The 23613-nt window shown below is 41.3% G+C and overlaps 1 protein-coding gene across 1 annotated transcript in view; it reads left to right on the top strand.

The window, feature by feature from the left end:
* The window catches only part of LOC126403403 (prickle-like protein 2), a 62106-nt gene that overhangs the window by 29282 nt on the left and 9211 nt on the right, over window positions 1-23613 (top strand). Inside the window, exons 2-4 of the mRNA XM_050066045.1 lie at window positions 16590-16774; window positions 22748-22861; window positions 22964-23101. Coding sequence (XP_049922002.1) covers window positions 16643-16774; window positions 22748-22861; window positions 22964-23101 — 384 coding nt within the window. The 5' untranslated portion in view covers window positions 16590-16642. The remainder of the gene's footprint in view (window positions 1-16589; window positions 16775-22747; window positions 22862-22963; window positions 23102-23613) is intronic.

Raw genomic sequence — 23613 nt, forward strand, 5'->3', positions numbered from 1 at the left:
TTCTCCCTGGGGCATATTGTTGAAGTGTTTGATGTTTTCACAGTTTTTTGCAAAAGGGGGCCAAACTAAACCACTTCTTTAACATTAGGAGCATGTGTTTAACCACTACACACACACACACACACACACACACACACACACTTGGAGTGAGCAGCAGAATATGTATTAAGTCAAAAACTTAAAACCTCCCACTGTACTCCAGCTTTAATATTTCACCGGATGTGCTGAGTCTTTGAGAATGTGATGCTGTTGAAAGTAGTAAAGTGCTGCTGTTACGCACAGAGAGGAGTGACTAACGCAATTTAGACTCGTTTGCATGTGATTCTAGTTGTTTCGTGCACATAGTAAATAGTTTAACAGCAATCATAAATCCCCAACCGTCGTGTTTGCTACATTACTGCAGCAGAGTCCACAACAGGCAAAGGATGATTAATTACTGTGTGTTGGAATAATAATTCCACACAGTGTTTGTTTACAGGGAAATAATTGCCTACATACAGCACTGAGATTAGCTGACAACCAAGAACCTGTTGAGACGATTAGTATCCTCTTTTGTTCGGCTTTTTGCGTGCAGGGGGACGCAGCCGGGAGTGAGAACAATTTAAAACTCTGCACCAGTTTTTCAGATTGTAGCTTCAAGTATTTTGTCCTATTATGTGATTAATGTTGATTAGAAACATCCATGAAAAGCGTAGTCTTAATTTTTGTGTTGTTTTAAAGAGGGAAAAATAGATAATGAGGCAATTAGTCAAGCCAGGGAAACAGTTATTACTGCTGACATACTGTGTAACAGTAACATAAAGAGATTATAAGTCAGCTTTGCATTATTTTTGCTGTCATGAAGAGCCTTTGGTTGATTTTGATCGGTGTTGCTCTCACTGTGAAGAGTTAATAGAGCCTTGGTCAGGCTCTGTGCTTCAGCCGAGCACCTCCTCTCATGTCAGCTTTTACATAAATAAGAGCTTTTTCTCTCCATCACTCCCTCTCCTTCTCTTTCTCTCATGCACACCCACACAGAGCCTGTCAGAGGCACATGAGGATGGGAGGAGGAAGGAGGGAGGTGGGTGAAGCATGACACGTGAAAAAGGAAAAGCGCTGCTCTTAACACTGCATCTACAGCCCTCTATCTATTGTTTCTCTCGCTCTCCTTCTGTTTCCAGATACCGTATGTATTCAGGACTATTTTCCCTCGCTGAAATCGGAGCTATTGTGAGTTTATACGCAGAGCTTCTTCTCTTTGTTCTCAAAATTACCCAATTACCCAAGATCTTCTCTCCTCTGGCACTGAGATGTTGATTAATCTCAGTTAATTTATGTGTAAATTAAGACACTGCTAATTGGATCTCACCGACGGAGAGGCAAATGATGAAAAAAATAAAACTAAATTCCGATTCAGTGATGACTTATGATCTGTAAACCATGATATGCCTACAGCAGATGCATTATGAATTATATAACCCCTGTGCGTAAGAGAAGGAGCACTAAAAGATTCATGTCTCCCCACAAAGACGGTGGTCGAAGGATACATATGCTACACTTCTCTCTCTGCTTGTATTCTTTATTGTTAAATCAATAAAAATCATACATTTCTTCAGACACTAGTAAATGGGTGTTGTTCAAGACTTTGCTCACACCAATCGGTTGCCACGGCAACTTGCAGCGTTTTTCTCAGCCTACACTTGGCTGACTGCTGCCTCACTGAGGTTCAGTTTGGATGAGTTCTCTGCTCTATACTAGTCACTGCACCTGGTTTAAATAGCAGCCGTCACTGTCAAATAATTCACACAATCCATACGCCCCAAACTGAACCTGTCACTCCGCTGTGATTATTTGAGAGGTGTCAAGTAGGCGCAGATTAATGAATTACGTTGGCCTAAAAGCGAGGTACTCTGAGAGCAGCAGGCTGCCTTCAGAAAGGATGATTAATTATAAAATCAGTGCCTATGAAAAGTGTTCACGCCCCTCTGAAGTTTTCACATCTTACAACATTTAAAGGAGGTTTAATGTGGCTTTTTTTTTGACACTGATCGACTCATAAAGATCCTTCGAAAAGCTCTACAAATTAATCTTTACTAAATATACAACTATACAATACAAAATACGTTTTAACCCCTTTAATATGACACTTAAATAATCACTCATGCACTCACTTGCATTAAAAGTCACATAATTAGTTGAACATTAAATCAACTATGTGTAGTCAAGGAGTCAAATTGATTTTAAATACACCTGTGTCTGGAAGCTCCAACTTTTAGTGAGTCAGCACCATGTCTCCAAGCAACTCAGGGGATAAAAGACAATTTCACACCCACAGTTAAATCATTAAAGGGATAATTCCACAACTCTTATGTGGATGTCCAATTAGTGTTGATGGTAAATGTAAGTTGAAGCAAAACATTATGTTGACCGAGACAGCTGAGTTCTCCTGCTCGGGAAACATTACACATGTACCAGGATGCATTGCATGTGAGTCACAACCAACTAGCCTATAGCTATTGCTTTTTTGGCCAAAACAAAACCAAGGTTTTTCCTCTGCAGGTAATAAAATAAAAACACAGATGCTCTGTTGTCTGAACCAAGGTGAACAAAAACAGCAAAACTCATTATTATATCAATATTTTCCACATTGTCCATGGCAGCACATTACTGCTTCACTCCATCTGTTTTATACCTTTCACAAGCCTGACTTAAATTACTCAGAGCATTTTGCTAAGAGGCAACTCAACAAAACAGTCAAGTCAATTTTATTTAAAAATCCCAATATCACAAATCACAATTTGCCTCAGAGGGCTTTGCAGCAAACAACACCCCTCTGTCCTTGGATCCTCACACTAGTAAAAACTAAATGGTAGAAACCAGACGTGCAATAGATGTGTGTAATGAACAGATCAACATAATACATTTAATCCATATGACAAAGTGATAGAGAAACAGAGGTAGAGAAACAGTAATGACAATAGCTACAGTAACATCAATTATAGCTGATGGCATAAGGTGATAAAAATATTAACTCAATGGTCATTTGGTCTCCTCTTGTCCCTGCTGGTCTTAGTTGTCTTTTCCAGTTTATCTTCAGGATCCTGGAGAAGGTCTCCAGCACACCTTTGTCCAAGTAAGGAGTGACACCTTTATGCATAGTAGCGCGTTGGCAACGGCATCCAACAAAAACTATCCAAGCTGAAATTCATTGCAATGAAATGATTGATGCAATTTGAGCAAAGGCACCGTCAGTTGGAGTTTGCTCTCAGCAGCTCACGTTCTGGAGGGCCCCTGCTGTCACTGCATGTCTTTGGCCATAACAATACAGCTGAATATCTTCTATCGTTCATATCGTCCTCTGCACTCATATTTTGGGATGCCATTTTTTCTGTTTAATACGTAGCTAGTTTGCAATACAAGCGAAAAGAACAAGGAGGTTCTGGATCGGTGGCTTTCAAAATTTTTGGGCCCAAGGCACACCAAAGGGCACGCCAAAATCTCAAGGCACACCTTTATTTATATCTACAACGTGTATTATCAGTCTTTTCATGACATAAATGCTTGTTTTTATTTACTAATATGAAATAACAACTGACAGCCAACTACTACTCATGAAATATTTATTAAGAAGATGATTCAAGAATTCATTTTAAACATAAAAATTACATCAAAGCACCAATACACATCAATTTAAATGAAAAATAGTAGTAAGATAATGTGATGTGTCACACACTTATAATTGACAAGTAGGTTCCCTGCAAAGCTTTATTGAATTGAAAAAAAAAACTGATTTATTTTTTGGCCTCTTTTTAAGGTAATGGATGTGCACATCATACTGATTAAAACACAAAATGAAATTAAAAATTCATTCATAACTTTTTGCACAGGCCCAGTTGAATATTGCAATAATAGTGTGTGGTTATCACAACATCCCACGGCACACCATTGTGCCACACCACACCATTTTAGCACCACTGATCTAGAGTGACAAATTCTGACCTGTAGTTCTTCCAACTACGTTACTGTCACATTAAGTGACAATACTGGACACTGAAAGAACAACAGATTTTGCAGCTGAGAACTCAACACACTGAAGAATCTAATGCTTCAATCAACTATAATCATCTTTATGTACCATCAGCACTGACATCCATATAAAAGTGGTGGTGAATTTTCCCTTTAAAAAGTTAATGTCACAGCTGTAAATCTGCCCACAGCAGGCTGTCCTCAAAAAACCGAGTGACCGTGCAACAAGCAGACTAGTGAGGGAGGCCACCAAGAGACCTCCAACGACTCTGAAGGACAAGCTTCAAAGGCTGAGATCGGAGCAACTCGCTGCGCATACAACAACAGCTAACTGGGTGCTTCACCAGTCACATTTTATGAGGCAGTGACAAAGAGAAAGCCTCTCTCACTTTGACGTTAAAGTTGATCAGTGTCAAAAGAAGCCACATTAAAGCTGCTCTGTGAGAGGATCAAATATGAAACGAAATATGATATAATACTTATTTTAAATATACAGCAAAGACTTGTTAGATAATTGTGTGAATGTGAATTCTTCTCTGTTCAGTTCAGACAATTTTCATACTTTACTTTAATAATTCTGATGCGGTTATTCATGGTTACAGTGTGACCCCACAGAGACAAGATTATAATTCCTCTTCACGTGATAAAAACACACTTAAATGCAAAAATCTTTTAAGAAATGTCAAATACTAGCTATATAGTGACATCTGAGGCACAAAGTGGCCCCCAGAAAGTGGCTCTGATATCACCGGTGTTAATTAGGATGTCATTGTGGTGTAAAGGTCACAAACTGAATAAAAAAACTGGGGGAACGTCGTGACAGATCATAGAATGTTTGTAATGACTGTAGACTACATGTTCAGAGGAGGTCAGACAGTCTGCAGCTTTTTTATTGCGGCCATTCGCTCCTCCAGGTGATTCTCCTGATCAGCTCCTCCTATCTGGTTGAAAGCTTATCGATCGGCTGGAAAGAGGACAAGCAATCTCTCGGTCCTGTGAGGCACAGGATTGCCCATTTCAGCCGCAGCCATTTACACACTGTTAATTACGAGAGCTTGATCCTTTCACCAACACCATCAGTGATAATAGATTTAGTCGGCTTTTCAATTAATGTTTTAATGCTGTTTCTCAGCATCTCGGAGTATGTCAGAGAAATAGAGGACATTAAATGGTATAACTTAATGATAGTCTTCAAAGTAGCGTCCCCAGTTCTCCCCCGACTTTATTGATAAAATAATCTCAAAACCCTGTAAACACTGAATAATTAACATCAACAAAGCACAATGTTCTTTGGACATGAACTCCTAAAATAGTCCACATTAAAGATAAGTGACAAAAACCTGATAATTCTACATGACTTACTATAATTAACTATATAATAGTGCAGTCACCAAAATAAGCCATCGGTCATCAGAGTACGGCTTTGTTAAGGTGAGTATTTATGGAGGTATGTTAATGTGGGTGCAATAAACATGGATATGCTTCCGGGAAGACAAACAAATTACAAATAAGTAGAAAATTACAAAATAGAGAACACCAAATGACTTCTTTTCTCCCAAAATACATTACCACTTCTTCTTTCTGAGGCATGAATTACCCAAAAGTATGCCTCCTCCAGGAAACAGAAGTTCACAACTTGTCTCTCCTCTCTCCTTGTGTTGCTGGGGAAGAACAGAGGAGTGTGTTATGACTAACCAGTCGGCCTGGCGAGTGTGTATTACGTCAAAAAGTCACACACTCATCAGCGGCCTTCTGTACCAGCTGAATGTGCATTCAGTCAAAAGTTAGGGTGTAAAGACGACTCATTACATCGAAACTGTTTGACACTAAAGCTGTGTCTTTGTTTAATAATGCACAGCAGAGACCTAGAGTACGTCTTAATAAGTGGGGTGTGAAGGGACCATTAATCGAAGCACTGGTGCACACAGTGACGCCGTCATTCCCTCCATCTAACAACGTGTGTGCAAAATGAATTTCCTCAGGTTGGCTGTACTAATAGAGACACAGAGGACTAGCCTGTTTTACAGCACAACAAACATCTGGCCTCTTTACTGTTTGTGTTTGTAGTTTCTCTACCATACTAGACATAAATATAACATCATTTTAAAGGGACAGTTCATCCCAAAATCAAAAATACATATTTTTCCTCTTATCTGTTGTGCTATTTATCAATCTAGATTGTTTTGGTGTGAGTTGCAGAGTGTTGGAGATATCAGCTCCAGAGATGTCTGCCTTCTCTCACATATAATGGAAGTAGATGGAACTCGGCTTGTGGAGCTCAAAGCACCCCAAAAAAAAAGAAAAAAAAAAAGACACAATTGAAAAACTCAGCTATTTCTGTTTCCAGACATCATGATCCAGTTACTCAAGAGAAGTTGTTAGAAGTTTCATGTAGGAACTTTTTTCTTTCCACTGAACCACACCTGCCAACCAAATCACTATGCCGAAGGAAATGTGCATCTACTGCTAGCTCACTTAGCACCACTGAGCTAGCTAACGCCACAGCTCAGCTGAGGAAGACGCCATTAATGTTTAAATCTCACATATGAAGAGCACGAGTCTCTTATACATGAGTAGATGCGCACCTCCCAGCTGGCCACCAACATTTTTAGCGTTCATATTTGGTTGAATTTACCGTAAAACTTCAATTAATGGCCCGGGCTACTATTTGTTTAAATCACTGAAATCAACAGGCCTATATTCAGGACAGGCCTTTAACTCCTTTCATACAGAACTGTTGCTATGAAAATTAGGCTTCGGATAATGTATCAAATATTTTAACTGAAATTTTTCGGTAGGTTATGACATCAGGAGACCAAATTCAACGTCAGGACAACGTCTGCTACCAATGCCAATTTCAAGTAGAATACTGACGACAGATGACATTGATAGTTTGTCGGTTTTAAGTTAAGTTAATGCCAACGGATGAGGAAAGTCTTTGCTGCTCAGACTGGGAATTGGCGATGCCTGCACTTGAGAATCTGGACATCAGTACTGACGAGACTGCTGCTCTTCAGAGACCGTGCATCACCGATCACCCTGAGCGCGCACATGTGAGCGCGGAGCACAGAGAAGCAGTCAGAGCTACAGGCTACAGTGAGGCTAAAAACAGAGTTCAAATGACGTTTTTCGAAACTACTTTTTATGTCGGGACTTCAGGACACTTGGATCACTACGGATGAGCATGTTGGAGATATTTTGTGGCTTCAATTTTGTGTTCTTGGATGTTAGTCTGGGGCGGTGTCAGCCATTAGGCGTGCTAGCCGCTCCACCCGCCGATCTCCGCAAGGGATGTGAGGACTCTAAAGCTTCCCCAGAGCCTTCCTCAGCATGAGGGTGAGTAGATAATGGCTGAATTTTCATTTTTGGGTGCACTATCCCTTTAAAGAACCAAAGTCCAACATCTTCAAAATGTCCCAAGCCAACATCATCTTGACGTAGAATGTCCACACATAAGGTATGGAGACCAAAACCCAACATCTGCAAAACGCTTTTAACGTTAATGTCCACACCACATGAAATTCTAATTTCATTGGAAATTTAAAACATCGTCCACCAAATTTTCCTAACAACCAAATTATCTATCCGACATGAGAGTCCAAAATCTTTCTGACATCACATTGACATCCTATGCCAGCTGACTCCCTTCTGCGTAGTGATGCGGTTGGCAGGTGTAGTTGGGTAGAAAGAAAATAGTTCCTACATGAAACTGCTCACAATTAGATCTGTGGATGATTCTGAGTCATGATTTCTGGAAAGAGACATTGTTATCAACTTTATCAAATGTATTTTTTGGTGATTTCAGCACCACAATCCGTGCCATCTGGTTCCATTATATTGGAGAGAAGGAAGACATCTCCACAGCTGATGCCTCCAACACTCCGCAACTCACACCAAAACAATCTAGACTAATAAATAGCACTACACTTTTTATGTTGGGATGAACTGTCCCTTTAAAGTTGCTTAAAAGAAGGTAGTGATCTCCTGCACACTGTAAGCATTCGCTTATAGACTTTTCCCACAGCAGACATTTTGTCATAGCAGGTAAAACACAGGTATAACTCGTAACATTAACCATGGCTTCATTTCATTTAAATGCCCCAGTAAGCCGTGTCATTGAGTCAGCACGCACCAAACAGTGGCCCCAGCCTTCATCATTGTTATTGGTTACACCTGTGGTTTTCCTGCTAAGACGTGTCAAAATGTCTCCTGTGACAAAAGGCTTATTAAAAAACGTTTCAGTCCAAGACCTTCATTGGGCAAACTTGATTTATTTAAAGGGCTATTCTTTTTTTACCTGGAGGCAGAGGATGAGATCGTCTCTGTGGTCAGAAGCAGCTCTGTGCCATGTTTAGCTTAGCTTAGGACAAACACTGGAAGCAGGAGAGAAACATCTCATCTAACTCCACCAGTGCTTCCCAAAGCTGTCAAATACACACATCTTGTGTATACAACTCTTGTAAACACAGAAAACAAGACACTGGTGCCTAACGAGGAGTTTGCTCACACATATTGGAGCCATTTCTTAATGAGCAGCAACTGTGCCAGGGAACACGAGCAGCCCCTGTCATCGTGAATGGGCCAGCTTTGCACACCTTCCCTTACCTGAACAAAACCCAGTTGTGTAATTGTGGCTAGCTTGTCAAAATACAAGATCCAACATCTAAAAAATGCAGTTTTGGAGCTGCTAAAAGTTATATGTTTGTTCTTTTGATAAAGCCTAGCTGTGTTAACCCCTGCTTTCAGTCTATATGCTAAGCTAAGCTAAACCAACCTCTCTTTTACTCAGAGATGAATCAGTTAGAGATGTTCAGGTTGTTGTCCAAAAGTGGGTCACAGGTCCATTTTGAATGAACTGCAAATGACTTGCGAATGTGTCAAGTTGGTAAAAAAACACAATTTATTTTGGAGTACAGTGAAATTTTGAAGTGCCCTTTCCTGTTGTAGAGTGACTGACTAACAAACAGCTACATAACAGTAACAGCAAACTAGCTCAAGGACATGACCATTAATGTTTGAAGACCTTATGGAGAAATCTGGACCATGTGGCTGGACCAGTTGGGAACCATTGGACTACACTGAATTTACATTATATCTAGTGAAAAAGTAGCTTAGCTGTGAAAAATTGAAACTATAAAGTCAGTAACTACGAATGAACGTAAAGGAATAGTTTGACATTTTGGGAAATACGCATATTAATTTTCTTGCCAGTTATATGTGGCACAGTTTCTTGGGCAGGCGCAGTAACTTCCTGGAGTCTTGTCATCACTGTGAGGTTGTCAGGAAACTGTAATGCATAAAACAATCTTAAACGTGTTAATTTGTGTGATTTAGACGTACTTGTAGGCAGATTTTGTTACCACCCAGACCAGCTGTTTCCCCGTGTTTATCATGGATGTATAAAGAAAAGTGGACTGAATTCAGTTGCACAGTAGCACAAAAAAAGTTTGATTTCCAGGTGTTAATTTCCCAGATTGTTGGCATCCATGGGCCAATCGAGCAAGCGCACTTTCCTGAAACCCTGCCTCGCAAACACTCAACCTCAGTCCCGCTCACATGAATAACGGTTTATGATAACTGTAGATTTGGCTTTTTTTAATTTTACAACTTTTAGGAAGTTACGATTTCAACAAGGTGTTACGCTCAGCTCGTTGGAGAGCATAACAAAGAAGGGAGGTTGACACAGGAACAGCTTTTAAATAAACAAATGATTTATTGAAATACTCAACAAAGGGAAACTAATTGTTAAGTCAGCAATCAGTGGTGTGGTGAGGGTGCTGGGTGCTATGAGTATGTGGGTGCTAACACAAGATATGTACTAAACTCAGCATAATCAACCCAAACCAAACAAAACCAAGGTGGGCATCTGAAAGGTACCAGCCTTCCAGGAGGGAGAGAGAGGGAGCCATATTGGATTCACCCAGCTTTTGAAAGCCCCAAGCAGGTGAAGCCAAACCCTAAACGAGATGGGAGGGGCAGGCAATCAAGGAGGCTCTGGAACAGGAAAGCAGAGGCAGGAAACACACTGACCCCAAGGCCTGTAGCTGTCATAAAGGGCTATATAAGTTTTCTTACTGGGAGGTGGATATGCCTTAAGGTATCCAAAGACAGCAAAGCAAAGATCTGGTCAAATCCAAAGAGAAGAGAAAATGGCCAGAACACACACTTGAACAGTTGAGAATGAACTGGCAACAGACAACGGGCAGCACAAGGACTAAATACACAAGGGAGTGGGGGTAATGAGGGACAGGTGAAACCAGTCAGGGTGGGGCAGGTAATCACACGGGAGGGAAACACACAGGAAGTAAAGTATCTGAAACTAGAGACAAGGGTGTGTTTCAAAATAAAACAGGAAATACTGACAAAAACTGAAAACAACACATTCTCACTCCGACCTCGTCAGATATCGACATTTGGTCAACATTACGTCCACATACAACATGGAAGGTACCCTGGATGCGTTGGTTGTTGACGTTCTGGGACACTGTGTCAAGATGTTGTCTTTCAAGATACACTTCCGTTTTCACAGGAAATGTAAAGTTTACATACTGTTTCTTTCAAAATAAACGCACTACGTCGGTACAACAACGCAAATTGATATAATTTTTCCCTTCAACAACAAAAACACATGGTTAAGTTTAGGAAAAAAAAACAGGGTTTGGCTTTGGAATCTAACGGGACGTGAACACCGCTCTCTAGGGTGGAAATCGATAGTTACCGATCCACCACCTCTCCCGCCCCACTAGGACTTTTGCCGCCTTAACTTTCGCCCTTGTCCCTTCGCATTTCCCCCTGAAGCCGCCGGGCATCGTTAAACTATAACAGCGACCAGCCACGTATCATGCCAACATTAAAGGACGCCTCTTTGTGTTGGTTTGGTTGTTGGCGCCAGACTTCGGAGTGACATGGGGCTCGAAAACAAGGAAACAGTACCTTAATGGGGACCTCAGGGTGTAACATATATCCACTGATTTACAGCCGTCTCTTTCACAATGTAAGCCTAACAGAAAAAGTCTTTTTAGGACTGGCGCCATGTGATGGACCCCAAAGTTGTAATTCCACTGTTAAGCCACTGTGTCAGATGCGTTCAAAGCCTGGCGCTGTTCCTGGGGGCTTGGTCTTTATGCTAAGCTAACAGGCTTCTGGCTGTATCTCCATAGATAACGTACAGACGTTAAGTGATGTCAATCTTCTCATTGGGCATAATTCAGAAATGTCAAACTAATCCTTTAACTGAATGGAGCAATACAAATCAGCAAAACGATTTATAATTTTCACCTCTAGTATCAAAATTCATGTGTAAATTTTAAAAAAAAAAGGAAGCAGATACTTTCTAAAATATTTGAATATCCCTTTGCTGATAATAAAAACATGAGGTGAATTTTAAAAGTGTAGAGGCTGTGCAATTAAAACGAATTGTAGCTTCCCTGTGACCCAGATGGTGGGAAAGTAAAATTTATATTAACGCTGGGATGTAGTTAAAATTTTAGTTTCTTCAGCAGCTCACCAGTCTGATTTCATATTGCCAACATAAGTCACGTTTGAACTGATGTCTGACTGGCGCAACAGGCTGCAGGCTTCCCAGCAGGCCCACTCTCCTCCACGCACTAATGAATAACAGCCTCGGGCCAGGCTAGAGGCTCAAGGTTACATACCTGTGATCTCTCCTCACAAAGAAATCAGCAGCACCCATCTTAGAGAGAGATAAACAGTACTCAGCTTTGCCTGGATGGAGGCTGACTCACTGGCTCAGTCTGTGGAAATGTCTGCTGTTCCTTGGCCACTGCTTAAGCTCTGTTTTTTTTCTGCGATTTCTAATCTGTGGGAAATGGTGTTGCTGTCTGAAACTGCTCCAGAAGACCTGTGTGACGCAATCACTTTGAATCAGAAATGTCAGGGCCTGGTCACACTTTGTCACCAACCAGCATGCTATGTTGTTTTTGTCTGTGAACTGCTATGACCTTGATACATGACCCACAGACACAGAAAACACACCTCATCTTAGTCTCGGTTCTCTGAGCTGCTGGCGTGTCCGCACTGACCACTCTCTGAGTGTCCACTAAAGATGCAGACCTTTCCAGTCTCCTCTCCGTCAGCTCTGCTAAATTTGTGCTACATATATGCAAATATATTCTCTTGCGTTCATTTTACAAATATTGGTGGTGCTTTTAGTGATTTGTGTTGGACGGTGGTGGCATGCGGCCACGGGTCACTCATCAGGATGAGGAAATCGACTCCCCACTTACCTCCTGATGACTCTGCTGCCTGGCTGATCGAATTTTTCAAATGTAAACATCAGAGTAAACACAGAGGAATGGTGGAGAAGATAGGCACCAGCTACGATTCTGACAACATGGACAAGCATCTCTACATCCATCTCTGCATCAGAAGCACAGAGGGAAGCGCGGAGGAATTAAACACCAGTTGTGATCCTGGCTACATGGATCTTTCCTGACAAGCAACCTGCTAGCCATTGTATGAGCGTTGGATAATAACATGGACGACCTCCGTGCCTTCATAAGTTTCCAATAAAACATCAGGAACTGTAATGTGCTTTGTTTCACCGAATCTTGGTTAAATCTTGGATAGCATCATTCAACCAGGTGACTCTTTTTTTATATGCCCATCACACAGAACAGAGGACTCTGGGAAGAAAAAAAGGAGGAGGCGTGCCCTTTATGGTGAATTAGCGTTGGTGTTACAGTAGGGATATTGATATGCTGCCCCGATTTGACTTGCCGTACACCACAAGAGGAATAAACACTCTGGATCACTGCTGTAACCCCTTCAGAGATTGCCACAGAGCCTGCGTTTGGGAAAAGCTAGCATGCAAATAACAAACTACGACGCATGCCTCCAGTGATGCAAAGGTCAGGAAATGGTCAAGTTGCTCTGCGGTCTGGACTACATGATGCAAGCTGGAGCACGTTCAAGGATGCCACTGATGACATGAATGAACTCACTGAGTCTGTAGTGGATTTAATATCCGCCTGAGACCCTGTCTCCTCATTTGAGGACATCACATTTTGGGTTTACTTGACCTTATACTTCATTCTGATCAACTTAGACCTGTTGTCCTCATTCGTGGACACTTTTTGTGCTATCTAGTGGTAGTAAGAGCACAATACACTGATCCATGTAAGAACAAGATGGCAGTCATCTCTGCCAAGTCAGTCTGCAGCCGATCCTGACACAAAAGTGGACAAAATCCAAAACCTAATCAGATTTAATGGTTAAAACTTGTTAATTTATGATTTATAACATTTGAAATTTGATACGGCAACAAATTTGACCAATTTTAGCAACAGTAACAAGCTAAGACACTGTTAATTAGGAAGTACTCGTTTGAAGACATTAAGACTTTATTATCACTGACAATGTTTCGTTTTTCATACTTATCAGTTCCTACTGATCCCAAACAGCTAGGAGAAATTAAAAATGCATACCAAACAAAAGTTCGGGTCTCAGGAGGATATTCGAAACAACAGAAGCAACTGTACCTAAAACTACAGTTGAATCATTCCTTGACCTGAAACCATGGATTACCAGAACCATCCGGAAACATGGAGAATCTCAAAGCAGCAGCCAACTGTGTGAGAAGAGGCAACACACAGAATGGCCATGGACCATTGCAATGCACAAGTTGAAGGAGCTGACATGTGTTGTGCCTTGCATGATTTCACGTGAGCAATAAATAGATTGATTAATTGATTACATTACAATATCATTAACAACTTCAATAATCACTATTGATCTTTCCAATTCACACACGGCTCTGACATTGTTAGACACCATGTTTGTTTCCTTCCACTTTACACTAATTGACTCTAATATCTCTCCACTCATCAGCTTTCAAAATAACAAGCCATGAGATGTAAACAGAACTCATTCTTGCTCTTGTTGCTGGCTCGATAAATATTCTAGTTGCCTGTAAAATGAGTTGCATTTCATTTTCATATTTTGTTGGTGGAGGCGATACCTAGCCTTGTTAATTATTCATGTGTCAGTAATGTGTGCAGCTGTTCTCCTCTCAGACAGAAAGAAGAAGGAGGAAGAGATTGAACTGATCTCTTATCTATTCATTCAAGTAAAGCAGTGAATGCAGATTCAGCGGCGTCTGCTGATAATGATGTTTTAGCACTGCATTGTTTGTGTAGATTGTTTTTGTTATATAAAGTACTGTGATTTTACAGATATGAATCAGTAATGCTGCTGTGGCTCTAGGAGTGGTGGTCAGTCCACCACTTCGGTCCAGACTGACATTTCTAGACTTCGATAGGGAGGATTGTCGTGATATTTTTGCACAAACATTCATGGTTGCCAAAGGATGAATGCTAGTGACTTTGGTGATCCCGTGGCGTTGCCTGTCGTGCCACCAGCAGGTCAGATTTTTTTCTTTTGTTACCTATCCAGTTAAATATTTACCCAGTGGATCAGCACAAACATATCTACAGATATTCATGGTTCCCAGAGGATGAATCTTAATGACTCAAGTGATGGTTTTGTGAGACGTGTCTCGACAACTATCAGATGAAATGTCATGAAATTTGGGCAAGACATTTATAAATACCCTCGGGATAAATTAAAGCAACTTTGGTGATGGCTAAACTTTTCATGTAGCACAATCATCACATCAAAATGTATTTTTTTCCCCCATACTTCCTATGACCAGATAAATTTATGACATTTCCATCAGCCTCAGCTGTACTTAATGTCTGATGCTACTCAGCATGTTAACACGTTAAAATAGGAAGCATGTTAGCATGCTGACGTCAGTCTGGTTTTCTTGTTTTAATGTACGTTTCAAAAGCCTTGGTGCACCTAATTTTTTCCACTGGTGAATCGAAATCTGCAAGTTTTACATACAGACTGGAATACTTTCTACCTCACATTTTTGTTTTATTCTTTGCTCATTTTGCTACCAGCCTGACACACTAGATTCATTCATTCATTTTCCGTAACCACTTATCCTTGAAGGGGTCACAGGGGGGTTGAAGCCTATCCCAGCTGACATTTCGCGAGAGGCAGGGCACACTGGACAGGTCACCAGACTATCACAGGACTGACAAAAGAGACAGACAACCATTCATGCTCACATTCACACCTATGGGCAATTTAGAGTCACCACTTAACCTGCATGTCTTTGGACTGTGGGAGGAAGCTGGAGTACCCTGAGAAAACCAATGGTGACAGCACCATGCCGCCCTGAAATTTTAGACCAAATTGCAATCACGAGTTAGTCTGGAACCTCATAGCTCATTTTTTACTTCTAAGGCCACAGACCAAAATGCCTCTGGACGTAACTGGACAGACCTAACCAATCAGAGCAATGAAACATGTGACGTAGCACTGAGCAACAGACAAATGTAAACTGACTACGGTGTGCAGAGATGAGCTGTGATGATGTAGCATCAATATGTCGCCGTTTTCTGATTTTCTTACCATGACATTCTTACCCTAACCTTAACCCATCTCACTCCTCTTGGCTGAAACCCAACCAACAAAGGCAGTAAGAACTAGCCAGAGGGACAGTAAGGTGCAACCTGGGTGTCACCTTGGATTCCACTCTTTCTTACGACACACACATCAAATCCGTCACCAAATCAGCTTTTTTCCACCTCAGGAACATCTCCAGACTCCGACCTTCACTCCCCGACTCTGTTGCTGAGACTCTAATACACGCCTTCATCACCTCACGTCTGGATTATTGTAATGCCGTTCTGTACGGGGTCACCAATAAAACTCTTGGCAGACTCCAACATGTTCAAAACTCAGCTGCCAGGGTTCTCACTCGCACTAAACCTTGGCAGCACATCACCCCCACTCTCAAACAACTGCACTGGCTTCCTGTTAAGTTCCGGATCACCTTCAAACTTCTCCTGCTCACCTACAAATCTCTGCACACCCTTGCCCCTCAGTATTTAACAGACCTCCTTCATGTTCACCACCCGTCCCGGAACCTGCGATCTGCGGACTTGGGCCTCCTTTCAATTCCTCGTACTAGAAGGCAAACCTTTGGGAGCAGGGCCTTCAGTGTGGCAGCACCCACCCTCTGGAACTCGCTTCCGCTGGAGATTCGCCAGGCACCAACTCTGGACTCTTTTAAATCTCAGCTAAAGAGGCACCTTTTCCTGCTGGCTTTCGCCAGCTAGTTGTGTTTTCTGTTTGTTCATGTCATGTGATTTTGTGGTTGTCTGTGTGATTTTGTGGTTGTTAGCAATTGTGAAGCGACCTTGGGTTTCTTGAAAGGCGCTATATAAAATTGATTTATTATTATTATTATTATTATTATTATTAAGGTGGATCACGCCAAAAATGACCCCTGGTATAAGGGTGCAAGAGCCAAAAATGACATCTAACATTTTGTATGAAAAGCAAAGCTTCTTCAAGTTGTCAGTTGTTGTTTGAAACATACCCCGTCTTAGATAAATTGGTTGTGATTGGTCCGGCCCATCTGAGGCTGGAAATCTGTCTGAAAACGACGGGGACCAGACGCATCTGCCAGAGCAAATAAAATGTTACCTGTGTCTCTTTCAATTTGAATATTCCTCTCTGCCTCCTTCCCACACTGTTTTCCTCAACAGGAATACCTGTATCCACTGAAGCGGTCTGTGTAGAGGAGCATGTTGTGACAGCCATGTCTCTGGAGATGGAGAAGACCATCACCAAGCTGATGTACGACTTCCAGAGGAACTCCACCTCTGATGATGACTCTGGATGTGCACTGGAAGAATATGCCTGGGTTCCCCCCGGCCTCAGTCCTGAGCAGGTAAACAAGCTCCAGCAATCATCACACACGCCTCTTCGCCGTCACTGCTGAGTGCTTCATTAGCTAATGCTTATTTTTGTCCGGCGTTGCCAGACTGTATCTAATCCAACCGAATCAGTCAGAAAAATTAAATTATTCGGACGATAAAGTATCCGTGGTGGGTTTTTTTTAATAATTCCAAGATAGAACATTCACTGATCTGAAAACAAGACAATGTATCATTATTGTTTTTAAATCCCCTTCATGGTGTTTTAGTCTGTTCAGTGGAGGAGGAGGAAGAGGAGGAGGGCAGGGGTGACACACAAATCACTGAGCTGTCAGGGGTTTCGTGGAAGAATAACTGTAAGGACATTTTTCAGCTGTCAGTGTTAAAGCTGACACTGTGTAGGAACCGAGTTCACAGTCAGATGGCAGAATGACAACCAGAACCGACATCATAAAGAGGAACCACAGACTGATTAGCTGATTGCTTTGTCTGAGGAACACATGAATAAAGCAAATGTCATAAAAATATGCAATTATGTATTTATCAACCTTTTATATATTCAAACGTGTAGGGTTATGTGGAGTCCCAGTTCACATAAAGCAATGAGCACTTCACCTAATCATCATGAAATAGATGATTATGACATCTCTCTAAAACTATGACAGAAATGTGTCACTTTAGAATTGTTATCATATTTTCCATTTATTGAATTTGTTATGCTAAGCCTCAATTTGTTATGTAGTTTGTGTTTCCTTGCAAATTTAAACCCAGAGGAATGGAAGTAATTTGAGTCAGTGAATGTTTGGATGAATCTAATTGGAAATGTGTGGCACCGTGTTTATGCATCCAGGTTTCACAATTCCCTGTCTGTACTCATTTGCAGTTTAAATGCCTTTTAATTGCACGCATGACCAAGCTAATGTAATCAATTGTGCACATCCAAAGGAAGATAATTCCTCGTCATTTTTTAGTTTTGTGCCTTGTTACCGTCGGTTCTGACATGAGATGAACAGAGTTCTGTTCGGCTATATTGGGTCTAAACACTGCTGTCTTTATTTAGTAAGGTCAGCACTCCTACGGCTCTGTTAACACATGACAGGCTGGGCTGATAACAGTCATTTCCTCCAGTCAGCCATCTTGACAGGATGCTGAAAGAGGCTGCAGTCTCTCTCCTCCAACAGGGGGTGCAGGCAATTGTGGCCGCCTGTTGCTTTTTTTAAATGCACTTGAATGTAATGAATTTTAAGCCTGTCACTTCGAGTTTCTCTCCGCACAATGTCATTAATGTGAATTGCATTTAGTCTTGCAAAAGGAAATCATTACTTCAATGGGTAGAGTTCATTCAGCTGTCAGGACTCAACATCGACTACTTGACTAAATTTTCTGTGACAATAAGGTTAATTTGTGGCTGACTGTGCCTGGCTGAACCGTTCACCGCTGACCCTCTCGGACACAACCTCCAGTAGATACCAGCTGTATTAGTTACTTAAGGTTATCTAAATTATACTGTATATTTTCTTCTTTATCCTTCATCATTGAAAACAATAGTACCTGGTGCCTATTAGAGTTATTTTTAGAGCTTTCGAATATTGGATTTGGTGAGATAAAGCTTCCCATAACTTGAAACAGAGCTGAAACTGTAAAATTTTGATAAGCGATTATCGTCAAAGATATACTACGCAGGAATTGTCAGTTACTGTTTGTAAACAGTCAAACGTGCTTGTAAGTACACAGCAAGTTACAATTGTGGCAACGTCACATTTGTTGTTATGAAAAAATACTAGACTGTATAAAATAATGGACGTAGCTACATGATGTCACCCACTGCTTTGTGGACTCCTGTTTTGAAGGCTCAAGTTTGGCATTTCAGCCGTTGCCATCTTGGTTTTTTTGGAGCCAGAAGTGACCATATTTGGATGAGAGCTTGGAGCTGTGGAGGAGCAAGGGGTGGATCTTAAAGACTGCAGCGACGCTTTACAGACAGTCTGTCACTCAAGTGGCCCCGACCTTAAATATGCATAACTTTAAACCTTTAATAAAATGTAAACAGGTGGGTTAAATGAGAATTTACCTGCCATACAGTTGTCATGAAGGGGAAATTAGCTATAAAGGCCAAAACTGTCGTTTGCACTAGGCTATAAACATGTTATTTCTGCTGTAAAGTTGAGCATTTTAACATGGGGGTCTATGGAAACTGATTCACTTTTGGAGCTAGCCCCCAGTGGCCACTTTAGGAACTGCAGTTTTTGACACTTCTGCATTGGCTTCACTGTTCAGCCCCAGAGATTTCTGCTTGGTACATACACTGCAAGCGACTGTACTAATGTAGGAGTGTTACCTTTGTTGTAAAAAAAAAAACTTTTGCAAGCTAACTGAGCTAACCACTGGCACTTTCCTGTCCAAGAAAAAACAGGCCAACTCTTCATCGCTCTTCATTGTCATCTTCAGTGCTCGTCACTAAAAAAGTCTACTCCAGATTCACTCTCATTTCAGAACAAGCTGTGCCTCCTTGGCGATTTGCTATATTCAAATTTTTTGGCACTGTGTCCACGATTTACATAGCTTCCTCTTGGATGTGTGCTGCTGCTACCTGGTCAGTCATTTTTTTTATGAAGTTCCAACCTCACCTGTGTGCTGTTTTTGTCTGGGGGTGAAACACAATAAGAAAATACAGGCAGAGGGCAGAGTCTCTGCAGATAAATACACCACCGCACACCTCTGAGAGGGACTTCTTTTACCTGCACATTGTTTTTTTTTTTCTTTTTAGGAAAATCCTGCATCGTATACCTCTAAAAACAAAACAAAATCACAAGTTCCACCTTCTCAAATCTGAATACTTGCTGGTTTACTCCATCTCCTATGATAGTAAATTGGAAACCTTTAGATTTTGGTCTGTTGGTTGAACAAAATAAGCAATATTAAGACATCACCTTGGGCTCTGGAAAATTGCAGTGGACAGTTTCACCAGACCAGGAACAAATAATTGATTATTCAGTGATGAAAATTATAATTTCTCACAGCTCTACGTAAGTTTGAGCCAAGCAGCAACCTCTGGAGCTGAAAAATGAAACTGACACAGAAGTGCCAAAACCTGCAGTTCTTTGAACGGCCACTTGAGGCTGGCTCCAGAAGCCAGACAATCCCCTCAGACACTCTTTACACCAGAAATAAACATGTTTACAGCCTGGTTCAAAAGACAGTTTTTATCTCTATAGCTAATTTCAACATCCATGATGACTGGACGAAGTTGAATTTTTCCATAACTCACCTGTTTAAATGTTATTAAGGCTTAAAGTTATACATAATTAAAGGTGGGCAACTTAGTGACAGGCTGTCTGCCCGATAGTGTTCTCGACTCCTCAGTCAACTCCAACTCTCGCTTCTCCACAGCACCAGCCTTTCGCCCAAATATGGTCCCTTCAAAACGGGAGTCCACAATGGTGACGTCACAGTAGCTCATCCATTATTTTATACAGTCTGTGGTTTAAGCTCAAAACACAGAGAAGCTATTAAGGAAAGTTTTAATGGGGTTTTGCCATCTGATAGTCAACAAAGAAAGATGAAGTATGGATAATCAGCTATATACTTATACCTGTCCTTTAAATCTTACCTGATCCTGTCTAAGCTCTTCTCATCTCAAGAGGCAGATTCTGGAGAAAAGTTCCTCACTTAAAACGACCCTAACTTGCGAACCCGTCATAAGGCTCGGTGTCACCCTCCTCAGCGTAGACTAAAACAAGTGGGTGGGTTATGGAGAATCTGAGGGGCAGCACTCAGAGACGCACTTCCCTTCCCTCCCGCTCTCCACCCCCCTGATTATGTAAATTGGATCACAACAACCTCAGCAAAATAGATCTTTACACTGCGCTGAACACTAGACCACTTTGTGTCAAAGGCTGTTTTGCTGAAAATCAGAGACAAGTGACAAGATTGCTTTCCTTTCTTTGAGTGTTTACTTCTCAAACACCAATCAAGGTTTTCTCCATTTCACCCGCTAACACGCAAATACAAAAGGAGGTTCAGGCCGCGGATACCGAGCCCTACTGCGTTGTGAATTCTAATTGCTATACGGGCATGGAGATTTCCTTTCAGCAATCTGAATATTAGCTGTTGAAAATTTAAAGCACCTGATGCTGTTCAAGGTTGCGTCTGCAGCAGCAGCAGCAGCAGCAGCAGCAGCAGCAGCAGCGCAGTGCTGATTGTGCCACACACTTTGAATCTCAGACGCTAATTTCCAAGGGCAGGGATGGTGGAGGGCGAAGCAAAAACAAATTCTATTGGCATGAAGACCATGGTAAATTCATCTCAAAGTCATTTCAGATTCATTTAGGTGGGTTTGTCACCATGAAATAATGAAATAATGTTTAATAATGAAAATCAAACAGATGTAGAATAGCTTACCTTTAACTCTAATGGACACAGTGTGACTCAGTTACCACCGTGTGAGTCAGATTTTTATCATATGTAAAGTGACTGTGAGCAATATTTCTATATCAATAATGGATCACATGGATATTTGTACGTAAACACTGTCTTTGTGAGCACCTTTCAGCTCATTGACCTTATTTCGGAAAAAATATGTTCAGTAGTTAACAGCAAGTGACAAATTATTTTTTGATCCTGTTTGAATTGTGACATGAGTGCATTGGTGTAGATGTTCTGGGACACAGTGTCAAGTTCTGCCTGTTACACGCATTGTCTTCTTTCAAAACACACTTCCATTGTCACAGGGAATTTACCATTTACGTACAGTTTCTTTCAAAATAAACGCACTATGTCGGTACAACAACAACGTTTTTTTTCCTCCAACAACTAACGCACATGGTTGGGTTTAGGCAACAAAAGCAGGGTTTGACTTTAGAATCTTACGGGACACGAGCACCACTCTCTCGAATGAAATTCGGTGTTTGTTGGACCCATCCACCACCCCTCCCACCTGAACTATAATGGCAACGCTTAAGGACGGCTTTTGTCAGTGTCTGACGCCGCAGGTCACTGCCCAAAAGCCGGATTTCGACTGCTTCGGGGTGAGACCAGGTCGTAAAATTAAGGAGGTAAAAAAGGTGATATATCGACATCGTATTGCTTATCAGTCAAATGAGTTGTTACATATCGGCATGTCAGATATTGCCAAAATTATGACCTTTTTCATCCTCTACTGTTATGCAAGTATTAGCTAAGCAGTAGGCGTCACTGTGTCTCCTGTCAGGTGCCATTATACAACTGAAGGAGACAAATGCACAACAAGACGGAAGTCAAAGAGCGCCAGTCAAACCTCAAACGAAGGAAAACAGTTGATGTATGATAATGAAGAGCACACTAGACAAGAGAGTGGACGAGTTCTGGTTCACACATACAGAACCTGTTGTTTTCATCTGCCGCCATTTTTCATCTCTCCAGTGGAGCAGGGGCTTGAGTGACACTTGAGTCGTGATTTCTGTACATCATCATTTATTTAATGACTCTGCTTCCATTGCTCTTAGTTGGACTGACCTTTTATTGATACACCAACTTTTCCACCTCCCCCAAACATGTGCAAAGTGAGTCTTTGAACAGAAAATCTCGCACCCTGCTCTTGCTCAGCTTCACAATTTATTAGTAACATTTCAGTCCTCCTGGACCTTCATCAAGAGTGTTCAACACCATTATATCCAACACTGAGCTTAAATAGAAACGGCCCCACCCATTTTTCAGGTGGGCACAGGTGTGGGGGAGTTAATCAGCTGTGGGTGTGTTTCTCAATAATTGAAAACAGCCTGTGCACCATATGACACATATCCCACAAACGAAAGAGCAAGGAAACAAGAAAAACATTGGAAAAAAACCTGAAGTGATATTTTCCCACGCACCTGCATCTAAGACAGTTGGATGATCGAATACCTTTCTTCAAACTATTATGTGCAAATTGAAATTGCACATAAAAACAGGTGGATGGAAACACACCCAGTGAATGCAGGTTTAATGTTTGAATATCCTGTTTATTTCAGGTCCATCAGTATTATAACTCCTTACCAGAAGAGAAGGTCCCTTACATCAACAGCCCTGGAGAGAAATATCGCATCAAACAACTGCTTCACCAGTTGCCACCACATGACAACGAGGTAAAACATTTTTTTAACAGCAAATGTTCATCTTTGTTGTTTTGACTTACATAAGCATTTTAGTGCTTATGCCAATGCCTGATGATGAACCGTGTTGTTCAGGTGCGTTACTGTAACTCACTGGACGAGGAAGAGAAGCGAGAGCTGAAGCTCTTCAGCAACCAACGGAAGAAGGACAACTTGGGCAGAGGAAGCGTGCGTCCGTTCCCTCTCACCATCACCGGGGCAATCTGCGACAAGGTAAAAATCAACAACTGGTATTTTGTCCTCCGTCTCACTCCCTGAAGATATCCACAAGCAAGCCGACAACTTTTAAAGCTTGTGTCTAAAGAAGTTTAATTTTCTGTCCTATCTGTATAATTCAGCCCAATTTTCAAATTATACTCCTGGGTTTTGCTCGACTGGGCTTTCTTTTGATCAGATAGATGAAAGAGATATCAAGTAGAAAACATTTCAATCTTGAAAAGATCAGTTATTTTAAGTGTCATCTTCTCACCCTCCATCTCCACATCTCACAGTGTGTATTCAACTTTTTCTCTGCCTCTTCTCCTACCCCTACTTTATGCCTTACCTTTTATACCTCTCCTCTTGTCTCCTTTCCTTCCTTTCCTTTCCTCTCCTCTCATCTCCTTTACTTTCTTTTTCTGATGTTTCCTCTCATCTCCTTTCCTTTTATCCCCTCAATCCTCTTTTCCTCTCATCTCCTTTCCTTTTATTCCCTCTGCCCTCTTTTCCTCTCATCTGATTTCCTT

This window comes from Epinephelus moara, chromosome 16 (assembly GCF_006386435.1).
Source record: "Epinephelus moara isolate mb chromosome 16, YSFRI_EMoa_1.0, whole genome shotgun sequence".
Taxonomy (NCBI): Eukaryota; Metazoa; Chordata; class Actinopteri; order Perciformes; family Serranidae; genus Epinephelus; species Epinephelus moara.